Genomic DNA, 14,990 nt, shown 5'->3' with positions numbered 1-14,990 from the left:
ACTCCGATTCCGGGTAGTCCACAGATTGGGCAGCCCTATCTAGCCTTGTGGATCTCGTTCATTATCGGCCAATGTTAGTCGATAAGTGAGTGTGCTATCACTTAGCGTTCCAGAGAGTTTTCGATAGAAACGTCCGCATGATAAGGGTGAGCTAATTTCACATGTTAAACAGAGATACCGCTGTAGTAATATCGTAGAAAGTTCTCCACATACTGCGTCAACTACATATCCCATCGAGGGTTTTCGACCGCGGGGAGGTTTTTGAATTGGTGGCTGACACCATTACAGTCAGTTTCGTGCCATCTTTCGGACCTTCGTGCTCTAAACCACTGTACAATACCTTCTGAGGTCACTCTTGTCGATGAATGGGACTTGCAATGTAAGCAAGCTGAGTATGATTGACGGTACCCTAACGCAAATCACTGATTCGAAATCAGACATGTTAATCAGAAAGTTCGAAAAAGGAAAATGTCCGTCGACTCAGTCAGCTTTTCGCTTCTCGTTGCCTTTAGCGACATAAATCAACAACAACAAGGCCAAGGACTTCAGAAACTCAACGATAATTCGAATGAAAACTTCGAAAGTCATCCCTACACCGCACAACCAATACCATTTCCCCTCAACTGGCATCTCGGCGAGGCAGTTGAGCGTGTAAAGCTTTTCCGCGCTCATCTTAGCAGGACAAAGGAAACGATCTCTCGTCATCATACCCCAGAAGACAGTCTCTTGTTCACCCTGGCAGTCCCGGTAAACGAACGGCTGGCCGTAGGAATATCTCAGCTTATGAGGCATTTCGCTTCGATCGACCAGCAAAATGACGAGATGAATCAGAACGAAGGCCACAGCGATGCCGAACAAGTGTCGAGAACATTTGGTCGAGTGATGACCAGCGAGAAGCCCGAGCGCCGCGATAACTCCTATGGCTTCCATCAGATACAATGCTACATCAGGTCGACCATATTGTTCAATGGGATGATATAGCACCGCAAAAGGGATGTTGAAAAGGACGGGAACCAACAAGAACATGAGGGTGGAAATCAGAAGCGTAGATCGAGTCCGTGTTAGAGCATAGACAAGGCCAATGCACGCCGTCTCAGAAAGTATCCAAAAGCTGCTGGCTATAGGAACCTGCGAAGTATCACTGAATGAAATGAGTAACGTCGTAGCTAATTACCCCACAAATCTTAGCGCTGTAGAGTTCATCACTCTCATGCCAAGTCCACCAAAGCAAGTGAGCACCAACGATATCGAGCAAGGACCACAGGTATCTCCCAGTGAGACCTGTGTGGCTTAATGAAGGAGGGAATGAGCTCTTTATAAGACCCACCCGAGAAGAGAGCCAGCCCGAGTTTCCGTAAGAGATTCTGTTTTGCGTCCGCCCCGAATGTGAATGCCAACTGAACCGCCAGATATTGGATTCCTGCGTAACATCCAAGGATCATGTAACTGTGAAAGGAACAATAGCAGAGGCTCGAGAGGGGCCTCTCATCGCTACAGGGGCTCCACTTTTCCTACCACCATTACTGATGCTTGAGTATGGTAGAAATTGCCGATCTGAAGACTAACACAGGTGAGTGTGCCGATAGATCCTTCAGTGAGTGTGACGCACTTCCGGTGACAATATGGTGAAGAACTCCACTACGGCCCCGCTCAATAGGCAGCCGAACCACAGGCCTAGACTGTTGCCAGTAACTGAGCAAACACGAGGGTCTACGTGGCTCAGCCTAAGTCTGACGGTTGTAGCGTTCCAAGCCGACCGCCCTGTTATTCACTTCGATGAGTGTAAGCGTGGTAGAATGTCGCGGCAGCGAGAATGAAGTAGAGATATTCGCCTGCTACGAAGGTGGGGTTGAGTCTGAGCATGATGATGATGAGCAACCCGTAAGACCCAAGACGGTGTGTTTACTCCCATAAGTGGAGGGGATTGTAGATAGTGAGGATCCAACTATCGAAGACTGCCGTCGGAAAGGCAACAATCTCGCCCGATGACAGCACCGTCGTTACGGGTGTGTGGCTCACGCGATGCAGGGTCGATTAACTGCCTTCAACGAAAATGAAACTCTCTGCCAGAATGGAATGTCCGCTCTGTAGCATTTTCTTGCTCAAGAGAGACGCCTCTGGTGAGAAACTCGTCATCTAGCGGCTAGGTTACGAGCTGCTCATCAGAAGATGCTTACAAATCGCTAGTGAGATCATATTCTGATGGAACCGAAAGAGCTGGAAATGTGCGACCGCCGCGCTCATGCCTCCAGCCTCTACGCCATGGAGCAACTCGCGTCCCATACGGGGAAACGCTTCGAATTGGTGGGCGTTTAGAGAGAGAGTCATGATGACACTGTCAACCCACGAGGAGTCCTCGTCGAGGACCACTAACACGAAACCAATTTGGTTGTCCCACGTGCTATCTGTTGCAGATACCCATAGACACGTACTTGATCTAACAGCATGGTTGTGTTCGCACGCGTATGCACGAATCTCGCTCGCCCATTATTCGTTGCATGAAACGGCTCGCAGCCCTCAGGCTGAAATGGATAAGATAAGAAGCCTTATCGCCTATTATGGCTATCCCAAGTGTTGTTGAGTCAACCAGTGCAGGTGTTACTACTAGCATGGTGGAGCCCGCTGGCTGAGCTCCTTGAAGTTCTCGGTATTGTGTGATATATCCCACAACTATGACAAGGAGAAGGCGCTTGATACAACAAAGCTCATCAATGCTGTTTCCCATATCAAGTGCCCCGACAACAAAGAATACAAGGGAAACTCTGATAACAGGAGTATCAACTACTTTCTGAGTCTTATCCGCTGTGAAGCGAAACAAAAAGCGCTGGGCCCTCGACTATCTCATATCTATCTATCCAACTGTCTTAGCCAGTCGATCAAGAGGAACATACAGATCCACCTGGAAACTACTATGGATCCCATCCTCTACTTGAGCGACTATGTTCTAACACTATCACAAGCACTTGGCTACCTTCAACATAAGTTCTTCACGTGCGGAAGTCATGAGAGACTTCTCTGATGTCAAGATGGACAATAGCGACAACAATATGTACGATAACTTCGACCGTATCGAATCTGCTGTTGCTATGTGTTCGAGTGTTGGCCTCCATCTGCAACCCAGTCAAGTCAACCTACACTATCGTGATTCACGATTCGTGAAGGCCTCCATCCCACTCTGAGGAAGACTGCAGACGAGAACTATGCGCCGCGTAGTACGCGGCCATTGATGATGTCCACCAGCGTACGCAAGCCCTACGTAGCCATATCCGTTGCAATCCTAGGCTCTCCATCAACAATGCACATCCAAACAAGGCCCCTCCGGTATCAACTGCTTTCCCTACGGAGGCCCCTAATCCCAAGCTGCCTAGGATTGAAGACTCTCCGACTCTGTCGAGAGCAAGGGATATGCTTGGCCTGGACAGCTCGCAAGCAGTGCTGCTATGTCGATAATTGCAAGTACAAGTGATTGGGATCCGTCTCCCTCCTGTGACTGATGACCAGGGTTGTTCGGGCTGGAAAGAAAAAATTCTTTCAAGCGGAAATTTCCCGAAATTTCGGGAAAAATAGAAGTGGTTGAAATTTCCGGAATTTTCGGGCGAGGTCGTGGGTTCGATCCGCGGCTCCGCCAGTTTTCCATTCTTCGCTAATCCACGCGCGAGTCCGGAGAGGGAACGTACGGAAGCCACAAACGGCCCACTCCTCGAATGTTTATGCGCATTGCAAAGAACGACGCAAGACAACTCGTGAGGTACCGATGAATATTGCTACAGGAAGAAGTGACACTAGGGAGCCACTGCTAGTGGCCCACTAGTATTGAAAAAGGGCGTTTCACGCAAGTGTGGGTGATTTCGGGACGTCCTTCCCACCTTTATCCTTAAAGTTGCTGATTAACGTGTGATGGTGTGGCAGACTGCCACCGGCAGTCGACCGCTCGCTCTGGGAGTGTCGGAAAGTTGTTGATTTGCTCTTTTTTTGCCAGGATATTACACTGTCGCGGTGCAAACTGCGGCAGTTTAAAACTGCCAACGAACGTGTTTTCGTCGGAAATTTTCCGAGCTTCCCAGTTCTGTGGTTCTCTAAGTTTTTCGAATTCTATGGTTTCTCCTCATTTCTTTTTTCCACCAATGTGGTGGCACGCATGAATGCACGCATACCCAGAGCCTATGGGTATGCGTGCATTGACCGGTATGGGCGCGTGACCTGTGGTCCATGGGTCTTAAGCTCTGAATGACGTATCCGCATACATCTCTACTAGGCCATCTTGGACGATTCCTGGTTATGGTATCACCGTTTTGTACGAGAGTCAGTACTGGGTGATGACTCACTAAGTGACTCTCGCAGGAAAAAATCAAGAGTTACACCCACTCTATCTAGACGCTGGACACGCTCTCATTGCTCATATATAGACATAACGAAGCCACTGCCAGCTGATTGTGGAGGATTTCGATGCAGCGGGCGTCGATTCTTAGTGCAGTGGTTTATAGAACCGTAAACGCCATGCTCAACCTACGGGTTGCCTACCCAGGGGCGCCACTATCGCGCTGCTAATGGGCCTATGGAATACCGCGCGCAGCGCGGAGCGAAACGATTCATATTGTGCCAAATTTCCGGAAATTTCAGGAAATTTCAACGGAAATTTCGAGGAAAGAATTTGACCCAATTCTTTCCCGATTTGGACAACCCTGCTGATGACTCGACTCGTGAGCAGACATTAAGTAGGAAAAGGACGATTTAACCAACTCAATGAACAGATTGTACGCAGCGCAACTGTGCACGCATACACATAGTAACGTGCGATGCGCGCACAACATAAAAGTTATCGGACGAATGACATAAAATAAGGAAACATTACAGCAGCAATGGACTCCATTGAATGGAGCTCTGTCTAATCATTCCACCCCCTGCTCAAGGACTACAAGATAAACTTGAGCACGAAATTAACCATAAAAAGGACGCACATTGCGCAAGCTTCCCCAAGAGGTGCTATCAGCAGTATCCTTCTTGCGCACCTTAACTTTTAGGGATCGATGATCAACCTCAACGACTCCATATCAATCAGTGCTATATCTCCCCTTCCCATGTCCAGCACCTGAGAGTAGGTCCGGACGGAACACCAGCACACGGTCACCGATCTTAGGCATCTGAGCTTTCCGCCTCGGTCTCAATGTCGTCACCGGGGACCGATCCTCCTTCGCCTGGATGACGTCTTCTTTCAGCTCCTCTCTCTCCTTGTTGATGCCGTCGATAACCTCTGGAAAATCAGCTGGGGTGGGCAAGTAGGCGGGCTAAGTCGGGCCTCCAGGAGCGAGTCTTAATTCCTCCTCCCCACGGCGAGCCCTGCCGAAGAAGATCTGAAAGCTACTCTTCCCAGTCAGACCCGGCTTGGCATTGGCACGACGCATAGCCTTAGCCAAGAGCTCCTCCCATCTGCCATTAGCATTGTAGACATCGCGGTAGCGGCAAAGGGTGCGCTTTAGAGAACCGACCGCAGCTTCGGCACCACCATTCTGCCAAGGAGCATAGGGCAGACAGACCTGCTGCTTCACCACTCGACGAGAAAGAAAGTTGCCCAGGAACCGACTCCTGAAGCATGGTCCGCCATCACTGCGTAGCCTCTCAGGAGTCCCCGAGAATGTCGAACACTGTCTCCATGCCATGAGAGACCGATCTCCCTGAGGAGTCTGGGATTCCGAGCATGTACGTAAACTTCGAGAACTCACATATGAACACCAGAGCATAAGTATGGTTCCGCTTCGACTTAACGAATGGGCCAGCCAGGTCACAGCTCACGACGCTCCAGATGTTTCGAACACCAGCATCCAAGTGGTTATAGCCCCCGCCGGACAGTCCAAAGAACCTCGATGTCGCAGCAGCCCGGCAGTCGGGACACTCCCGAACAATCTTAGCAGCAATGGCGGTGATCCATGGGATCCAGAAGTCCCTGCCAACTCGCCATCTTGTCCGCCGGCAGTGACCGTGGATACCAGACACGTGATAACTAGTTATGATCCGTTTGGCCTCCGAGAAACCGAGTTCGGAATCGGTAGGAATAACGATAACTTGGCGAGCAGGCTCAGCAGTATGATACTGCCAGTATCACCATGAGGGAACTTTATGGCGACGAGGAGGCCATTGTCCACTTTTAGATACTCTGTTTTGCCATCCACCAGTATACCATCCGGGTAATCGGCCTCGGAAAGCTTGTGGATGATGTCCTTCATCTTTTCAGAAGATTGCTGAATGCTTGCAAAACGCCGACGAGCCTCATCCCCCGGTAAGCCCAGGCCTCCATCGTTGGGACTCACGACTACGGACAGTCGTTGACTAGAAGGATCCTCAACTTCCACGTTCCCAGTCTGGTCATGAAGCCCCATATCCTCCAGTAGCCTACTCAGCTTGTCGGCCTCTGCGTTAGCTTCGCCGGTGACCTTCTTCATGGCGACCTCAACACCGTAGGTGCGGATCTCGTCGATCAACTCTCTGAGATTGTTGGCCAGTCTCTTAACCATCACCTTCTCAGTGCTTGAGCACCCCGCATGGCCCAACTCCGCCCACGAAAGAGCAGTTTGAGGGTCGCTATGGAAAACTACCCTCCTTAGAGGCAGAGTAGAGCTACCAGTACCCTGCGACAGGATGAGCGAAGGACACTCCACCACCAGAGAGTGCACGTAGGTCACCGCTTTACCTAGAGCTATGAGCTCCTTGCGATTTATGTGGTACGAGCGAGAGGGATCAGACCATATAAAGGCGTTACCTCCCAAATACCATTCTTTCACTCCACCCTTTGGTCCGGCAAAGCAGCAGTAACCGGCTCCAGAAGGACTAGCATCGGACCATACGAGTAATTCCCTGCATGGTGAGGATCCTGTTGTATGAGAGCAACGGTGCGATACGTGCTCAACAATCTCCTGGATACAACGGTGGAGTACGTTATAATCCCAGCTACCCTTCTCCAAAGTGAACCGTCCATCCCAACCGTGTTGACGGAGCTGCTGTCCACCGACTGTGCGCAGTAGATCTCCACAGAGACGCACCCTGGGATGAACTCCCGGCGGGTCTGAGCCCCAACCAGCCTGACCAGCAACTGCGAAGAGTTAACGACAGGTCCAGGTGGAAGGAAAAGGATCTCCTGAGGTAGTCCGGTGCGGGACTGGGTGCTTAACACCGGAGAAGCTGAGGCAACCTCCCTCAAACGACCAGTAATACCGAGATGACGAAACTGGTGGTCCTTGAGGTTGTCGTTCCCCTTCTCGTCCGGAAAGGAGAAACCAGTTGACCTGGCCACTTTATTTAGTGCGGTGAGGAATCGGTTCGCAACTGGACTGGTCCCACATGACACTAGTATGGTGAGGTCGTCGAGATAAAGGTACACACCACTTTTAGAGAGAGCCTCAGCATCAGCTTTGTCCAGCAAACTGGCAGACACCGCTAGCATATGGTCCAGACAAGAGAGCAAGGCGCGAGGCCATTTCGGCCACTTTAGGCCGAAGACAAGCCTAGAGCTTGAGTATGCCCTTCCATTAAGCGTGTGGTAGTTCTTATGCACTGTTCGAACACAGTAGAACGCGCGACTTGCGTCTCTTGTAATAAGTCGGCTATAGGGCTCCCATCTGAGCCTGGTATCTCTCAGGAATCTCAGCAACGGTGGCACCAGGATAGCCCGCCACCCCCAAATGCTTATTGACACCTCGGCAGTCCACTACAGGGCGGCATTTTGTAGTTTTCGCATACCCATCCTTGGATATCTACGATACGGTATCGCCGATACCGGAAAAACCACCATAGGGTTAGACGTTGGGCAGTCCTTCTCGGGTAGCCACCAGGATCGCTCAACATAAGATTTTACCTCGTCATCGAAATAGCGTTTTTGAGAATCACTCAGCTTGCTGTACAAGGCATGACTGAAGTCAGCGGAGGCTCCGCTGCGGAGCGGTCACGGTCAACCCCCGGAGCGGGATTGCTCCAATTGATCTCGTAGACAAATTCTTGCTCTGGACGATCACGGACTTCCGAGTGGGAGATGCGACGGCACCGCCACTGGAAATCAGCTGAGGCTCCTTTCACCGGCGCACAATCCGTCTGTAATTGCTTGGTGAGATCCGTCGCGTGACCAATGTGCTCAAGTTCAGTGGGAGGACTCCATATCTGGAAAATGTGGTTGTTGCCGAGGTGCGAGTTATCACAGTCCTCTATTCCCGAGAGCTCATATTGAAGACGATCGGGATCACCTGCGCTCGCCGCCGTCAGTTGGATCTGATGGCCGTCAGGCTTGTTTATCGATACTTTCACGAGCCGTCCCCGTACCCCGTCGGTCTTGAAAAACAATGTAATGCCCATCTCACACATAGAGACGACCCCTAAGATTGCATGACAGGCCTCAGACCGCAGAACCCTGAAGATAGTAGAACCGAGCTTGACCTTACCCAAAAGCATAGCGCGACCTTGATCCGCGAGGATTACATAGGGAGCCATATCCTCGTCGAGCAGGCACAATTCAAGACCAATTTTTTCAGCGAGTGCAGAAAGCTTCCAAGGAACGAACACGATCACTTCAATGCCAGTTGGAGGAAACCAAAGTGATATCACATCGAGGTGTTCAATGTTTTTGATGATAACTCCCTGTCTTAGCGAAGAATGTCGGAGCTCGCTGATGAAAACGTTAGGCATATTTCGGACGTATCCAGAGCCGAAGAAGAGACTCGAAGAATAATGGAGGATTTGCAGAAAACTCGCGTGAGTACAACACCGAGCTACTTGGAGAAGCATGGGAACATGCTTAAGAGTTCAAGTGACAAGAGACTCGACGGTGTGTGAGTTAGGTCAAGATGCCAAGATGACAATTTGGTGGTAATTCAGCTCCTACGATTACTGGGCAGTGATACTGACAGTGTCATGCAGTCGTTCTCTGGGTACAATCCCCACTTTTTTTAATATCTATGTCGGCCCCGAGTTCCCCGCCCTCCCTGTTATCTCATCTAGAGGTATCCAGAATAGGGATAGATGAGCTGCGGTTGAAAACGGAGGTGAACGACGACATCTGGGGAGAGGTCTGCGTGAAGCTCGGCGGCAAGAGAGACTCTATAAAATTTGTGTCCGACTTGGCCTTCGTGACTCACGAAGGCACTCACGAATCGTGAGTGCGAAAGATGTTGTGAAAACAATGGATACCATTGGCGACGCCGTCCAAAAAGGTCGAATCGGTTTGCTGTATGATCTTTGTCGCGAGCAGTGCGGTCTGGCTCTAGCCATGAAAACCACCAGCCCGGCGGTAGGCTCCACAAGCTCGAATGCTGACCAGGGTGCACATTGCTCAAGCACAACCGGGCAAGGGGTCAAGCGTCTGAAGTTGAGCTCCCACGTTGACAGTATTGATGACGGAACATTCACCCTCCTACCAGTGCAGGATTTCAGCGGACGGCTCACCCGATTCAAGGAGCTGTATGGCGAAGTTCCGGTTGACCAGACCCCTACGAGAGAACAGCTCTCAGCTCTTCAATCTCGTCTCGCGGAGGGCGATACGCCATATACTGACTTCTGCATATGGACCCCAGGTCAGAGGAAGAGACTGCGTGAAGAGAAGGTCCGTCGCTGGACGATCGATGACGGTTTTCTGACGAAGGTGCCGTCAATTAAGACACCCTCCCTCTCTCAATGGCGGGAGAGCTTTGTTATCTTTAGACATGCTATGGTTATTTTGGACCAGGGGAGCTTCGCTGACTTTGAGCGCTATAAGTTTGTGATAGAGAGCCTCGCTGACACCTTCAAGGATCACTGGAGTGTGATCTACCATGCGGACGAGCTTATGCGCAGCTCTCACATTGCGGTGTATAAGGAGAAGAACAAGGGCATCTCCTGGGGTGCATGCTTCGTCAAGGCGGCCGACGACTCCGCCTTCTGGAGACTTCACGTCGATCATGCAGTAATGCGGTTACATTTTGCGAGTCCGGGCGGCCCCTCGAAGAGATTGGATGGGAGCTCTACTCCGAGACAAAGGCCATCAAAGGACGTAAGCCAGCAATTCTGCTTCGCATATCAAGATGGGAGACATTCTGACGATAAGTGCAAAGACGGTCGCCTCCATCTATGTCAAGGCTGTCGGTCTCAACATGACCTCCCACGGGGACGCAACCGCTGCCCCAGGATTAATGCTTCGAAAGCAGTGGTAAGGCCAAAATCAGAAGTTCGGGCACAAAAGGATTCGCCTTCTCCAGCACCTCCGAGAAGAGCCTGAAACTCGACTGCCAGCCCTGTTCTGTCTGCGTCTACTGCACTACCAAGGTCTACGGCTATCGAGAGTGGTTTTCTATTTCATTGTACGGATGACGCTCCAGCGGCAAACAAATTCCATCTGCCGGCGCTGACTAGTAACAATGAGTTCACCACAATTCTCGAGACGGCCAGCGGCCTTCGTCGGGCGTATGATGCCACTAAGTACCGGCCAGAGGGACGCATTCGGATGCAGCAGCTGCGCAAGGAGTTCGAGTCGATCTTGATCGTAATATCGATACAGTCGAGAAGGCTCTGGGGAAGGGGGGCATATTTTGTGAGTTCCCTGAGAGCATGGTTGAGGAGGCTCGCGATGCAATCATTCGACTAGGTGGCGGATCTGTCTCTGCTAAAGACATTGTGAACCCTAATACCCCGCTGAGGCCTGGGCTGTGGAAAGCCCTAACCGATATGTCGGGCGATTGGGATACATCCCTCAGCGGGTGGCTAATCGAAGGCGCTCCTATTGGTGTCTCGGCCGAGATACGGCCTGGTGGCTGGTTTTCGACGTCAACCGTGGCGACGACGGATCTGCCGGTGACGGCTACTGGTGACGAATCAAGAGAATGGCTAGGATGGTTTATTGGGTCTGCCGACGGAGCCTACGTCAATTACTCTTCGGCTGAGTCCGATCCAACCAACACCTGGGCCCTACTAGACGAGGAGAGGAAGGCAGGCTTCTGCACGTTCTACGACTCCTTCGACGACCTAGCCGTGGCTGTTGGCAGCAGGGATGTGATAGTCACTAAGATTGCGCTAGCAACAAAACCTAACACAGACCCCCCCAAATATCGATTGATCTGTGATGCCAAGGCCAACAGCCTGAATGAGGTGGTCCACTGTCGTGAAAAGATTGTTCTCCCTAGAGTCTCCGACGTTGTGCAGAATATCCACGAGCTCATGGAACCAGCAAGAGGAGCCAGCGATTGTTGGTCCGAAATCGAGTTCTTGGCCGCTGACTTTCAGAACGCCTTCAAGCTCATCCCAGTCCAGAGTATGGAGCAGCGATTTCAAGTATGCTACTTCCAGGGGCGTTGGATCCTCTTTCATGTGCTCATGTTCGGTGTCCGAAGTAGTCCCCTGGTATGGTGCCGTTTCTCGGCTCGAGAATCTCGAGCTGTGCATGTAGATGGGCACAGCTCCTCTATACCCCTTCCGAGGGCAGGATTAGCTGCTTCGTGGACGATCCCCATATTACGGTTCGTGGTCGGTCATCTCGGATCAGAACGAGGCTCATCGCTCTCCCGATTCTGCTATGGATGGCTATAGGATTCCCTTTCAGCTTCCACAAATTTCAGCGTGGCTCCGCCGTGACTTGGATTGGATTTCAGTTTGCCGTGGCGAACGGGAGTCTCCGCGTATCTATTCCTTTGGAGAAGCTGGAGGCTATGGCGAAGCTTACTTCTCAAATTCTGGGATTCAGGAGAGCGGTCAGTTCAAAGCTGCTCCGTAGACTGTGTGGAAAGCTATGCTGGTCCGGTGGGGTAATCCCATGGGTTCATGCCCTCTTGGCACCCATGTGGAAGGCCCTAGGGGGGAAATTTTCCTCCTCGCTTTTCCCCGGGAAAAGCGAGGAAGGCTCACAGTGGATCCTCATTGCCGGTATTCGCCGTTCGTTGCTCTGGTTCAATACTATGTTGACCTCGGCCACAACAGCTGCCGGGTCGAATCCTTCTCGTCTATTCGGGAGGGAATTTGTCCCTAAGCGCCGATGTGTATCCATGGTTATCACCGTCGATGCGTCGCCGTGGGGTCTAGGTGGCTATTTATCTCTCAGCGACCGCTTTGGACTTGACCGGATCATCGCCTTCTTCTCGGATAGTATCTCAGAGCTAGAAACAACGAGATTCCAGGCCAAGGTCGGCGACCATAGATTCCAGAGTCTGTGGGAGGCTCTGGCCTTACTGGTGGCCGTCAGGCTATGGCGAAGATGGTTACCACCGGCCGCCTACTTTCGGTGCCGCAGTGACTCCCGCTCAGCGATCGGTGCAGCGCTGAAGTTACGGTCAAGGTCCCCTAATATGAACATGGTAATGGCGGAACTTGCCTGAGAGTGTGCGTGCGATATGAGAGTTCTGGAGATGTCATACTCACATATTTCGGGTGACAAGAATGGACTGGCGGATTACCTGAGCCGTCTTCCCAAGCCCGGCTATTCCTTTCCTCGTCCTGCTGAGCTGAGCTCGGTGATCGAGAGTGTATGTCCTCCTCGTGATGCAAGGTTCTGGAAGTTGGATGTCCACCCCTGTGTAGAGCGGGTGTCTTAGTCTTCGTGTTTCGGGCATAGGGATGCCATCCATTGGATGGTCTACCTGCACGGAGCGCTGTACTTCCACTCCTTGTGTCGTCCTCTATTCTCTTTCTTCCTTGTTTTTTGCCCCCTCTCTTGGTTGTTCGTCTCATCGGAGTTCGATGGTTAGACGTCTAGTCGCTGCGGTGTACTACGGGTTGTAGTCAGCAGCCATCATTGGATGCTCGGGATGAGCGTGAATAACTTTTTTTCCTTCATTTCAAGGCGGGTGGCCTTGCGTGAAACGAGTGTTACCTAACGGGAGTGGCGGGTGGCCCTCCCTCGGATGGGTCAACGCTGTTGAGTGACACAGCCGATCGGCGGGTTGCCAAGGCTTCGCCTAGTGTAGCACTCTGTGCTACGGCGCGTTGACCACAGTGCGAGCAGGATCGCCTCCACTGATGTGGGCCTGTCGGGGCCGTTTGGGCGTGAGCAGGTCAGTTACGGCGTTTACTCCTGCGGTGGCTCATGTCTTAGTCCCTCAGTAGGGTTGCTTCTCCTATCTCCTCATGCTCTTCCCATCCCAGATGCGCAAGCGAGGTTCGTGGAAGCGAGCCCACTACCTTTCGGAGCCGGCTAACGTGAGTGAGCTAGAGCGGGCCGTTTCTACTATGCGCAAAGCAATGCTAGCCGAGAGTACTAAGGCCACATACCGATCTAGACTAAAGTTGTGGGAGGAGATGAGCGGGAAGATGGGCTTTGAGCCGTTTCCTCTAGATGAGAAGAAAATGGAAAGAATAACAGCAGCGTTGCGGGAGGCCAACTACAGATCGGCGGCTGACTATTTGTCGACGGCTATCGCCTTCAACGAGTTATTGGGTTATAAACTATCGAGTTGTCAGCGTGCATATGCGCGGAGGATTAAGACCGCCTGCGAGCGCTATATTGGAGGACCCAAGCAGGCCGAGCCATTGACTCTAGGGGTGTTGATGAGTTTATGCAAATCGGCCTCCGGTTTTTTCGCCAAGCAGCGAGCAGCGAGCTACGTCCTGGGGTCATGGTTTCTTCTGCGCGGAGACGAGCTCCTGAGTCTGAAAGTGAGCCATGTGTCGATCGGACAAGGGAATACTAGCGTGTCTATCATAATCGAAGGCTCGAAGACTGACCAGCGGTTATGTGGCGAGAAGAGGCAGCTAGGTGCTATCTGTACCCAGGAGGGGGATGACGTTGGGTTGATATGTCCCGTGCGTGCCGCGGCATACCTACTCCAGTCAAGAACTCAACAAGGGGCCGCACCAGACCATCTACTGTGTACAAATAGTAAGAGCTGCAGGTGGACTCAGAAGGAGTTTCGAAGGCTATTGAAGGAGGACCTAGCAAAAGCCGGGATACAAGGATGGATAGGTTACTCTCTACATAGCATGAGAGCCGGCGGGTGCCAGTGGCTACTCAGGGCGGGAATCGAGCGGAACAAAGTGAAGAAGTTTGGTCGATGGCGCAGTGATTGTATCAATCGGTACGCCCGGGAGGCCTACATAGCCGATAGTCTGGGCTATTCTGCGACTGTGGTGGATTCACAGGGAGCTGAACCCGCTAAGTCGTCGGGAGCCGCAGGGACGGCCGGAGACGTGATCGGACGACGAGAGCACCAGACGGACACGCCGGCTATTTCGAATGTGGAGAAGGATTGGATAGTTGAGTCTATGCAAGGCGATGTCCACCCTTGGCTGAGCTAACCGGGTTGGTGGTTTGGGCAGGTATCATTGAACTACTCGGTTAGATCTCTCTCTGTACGTCACTACTTTGGCTACTTTCTGAGGTCTGTAGGTTACTCATCGTAGTTCAATGTTCCGGTTTGCAGCCAAGGGTGGGTGAGTCGAGTTACCGACTCAAGGGTGGGAAAGTCTGAGTAGTGTATGGGAGAGTCGCAGCTAACTTGAAGCGACTATTATATCCTTTCCTATTGAAGTCCTGTCATACTTCTACTTCTTCTGAATCGGGAACTTTTCCATTGGGCGCTTGGCGCAAATCATGTCCTTTGTTATTGTGTGTTAGAGTATTGTTAGCAATCACCTCGGGCACTTATACCCATGCCGACTCAGAGTTGCGCTTTCCTGAATGAAGACTGTGAATGTTAAACTGTTACATCTATCGGAGAGCAATGTTCGCATTGTCTATGCGATGTAGTATCATCGTAGCCAACTTTTACAACTCAAATACCGCTGTTGAGGGAGTGGTAGAAGACTAACAATAGAAGGGCCAGTCCGCAATTGACGAACAGGACAGATCGGTATGCACCGATATATGGGGGATTCTCCTAGGGGGGGAAACCATGAGACAATAGCTAACTCGTAATGATCGCTAATGTCCGCATATAGGCGCGCCCTATCTCTGATATCTGTAACAACCGCGGACCAGACGCTGTGCGGCTTCAACTGACAAGGAGCGACCTGACTTTCGACAAGGGCGGAGGCGGAGAAAAAAATGATGATAT

The 14,990-nt window shown here is 51.6% G+C and overlaps 4 protein-coding genes across 4 annotated transcripts; 1 reads left to right on the top strand and 3 right to left on the bottom strand.

The window, feature by feature from the left end:
- Nucleotides 1–480: 480 nt before the first annotated feature.
- Pmar_PMAR009150 (conserved hypothetical protein) lies at nt 481–1,863 on the bottom strand (the record flags this gene model as incomplete). The annotated part of the gene is made up of 6 exons (XM_002786282.1): nt 481–1,128; nt 1,175–1,281; nt 1,328–1,446; nt 1,496–1,554; nt 1,610–1,692; nt 1,773–1,863. The coding sequence occupies 6 exons, from the start codon at nt 1,861–1,863 to the stop codon at nt 481–483; spliced, it is 1,107 nt and encodes a 368-aa protein (XP_002786328.1).
- Nucleotides 1,864–5,051: 3,188 nt separating this feature from the next.
- Pmar_PMAR009149 (hypothetical protein) lies at nt 5,052–7,435 on the bottom strand (the record flags this gene model as incomplete). The annotated part of the gene is made up of 6 exons (XM_002786281.1): nt 5,052–5,089; nt 5,129–5,263; nt 5,330–5,672; nt 5,731–5,941; nt 6,061–7,057; nt 7,207–7,435. The coding sequence occupies 6 exons, from the start codon at nt 7,433–7,435 to the stop codon at nt 5,052–5,054; spliced, it is 1,953 nt and encodes a 650-aa protein (XP_002786327.1).
- A 160-nt stretch (nt 7,436–7,595) lies between these two features.
- Nucleotides 7,596–8,667, bottom strand: Pmar_PMAR009148 (hypothetical protein; the record flags this gene model as incomplete). Its single annotated transcript, XM_002786280.1, has 2 exons — nt 7,596–7,745; nt 8,065–8,667. The coding sequence occupies 2 exons, from the start codon at nt 8,665–8,667 to the stop codon at nt 7,596–7,598; spliced, it is 753 nt and encodes a 250-aa protein (XP_002786326.1).
- Nucleotides 8,668–10,560: 1,893 nt separating this feature from the next.
- Pmar_PMAR009147 (hypothetical protein) lies at nt 10,561–11,719 on the top strand (the record flags this gene model as incomplete). The annotated part of the gene is made up of 2 exons (XM_002786279.1): nt 10,561–11,338; nt 11,598–11,719. 2 exons carry the CDS (start codon nt 10,561–10,563, stop codon nt 11,717–11,719), a joined length of 900 nt encoding a protein of 299 aa, XP_002786325.1.
- Between the last annotated feature and the right edge of the window lie 3,271 nt (nt 11,720–14,990).

This window comes from Perkinsus marinus, assembly GCF_000006405.1.
Source record: "Perkinsus marinus ATCC 50983 genomic scaffold scf_1104296931628, whole genome shotgun sequence".
In the NCBI taxonomy this organism is placed as follows: domain Eukaryota; phylum Perkinsozoa; order Perkinsida; family Perkinsidae; genus Perkinsus; species Perkinsus marinus.
The sequence above is the reverse complement of the archived record's forward strand: the minus strand, read 5'-3'. Positions and strand labels throughout refer to the sequence as shown.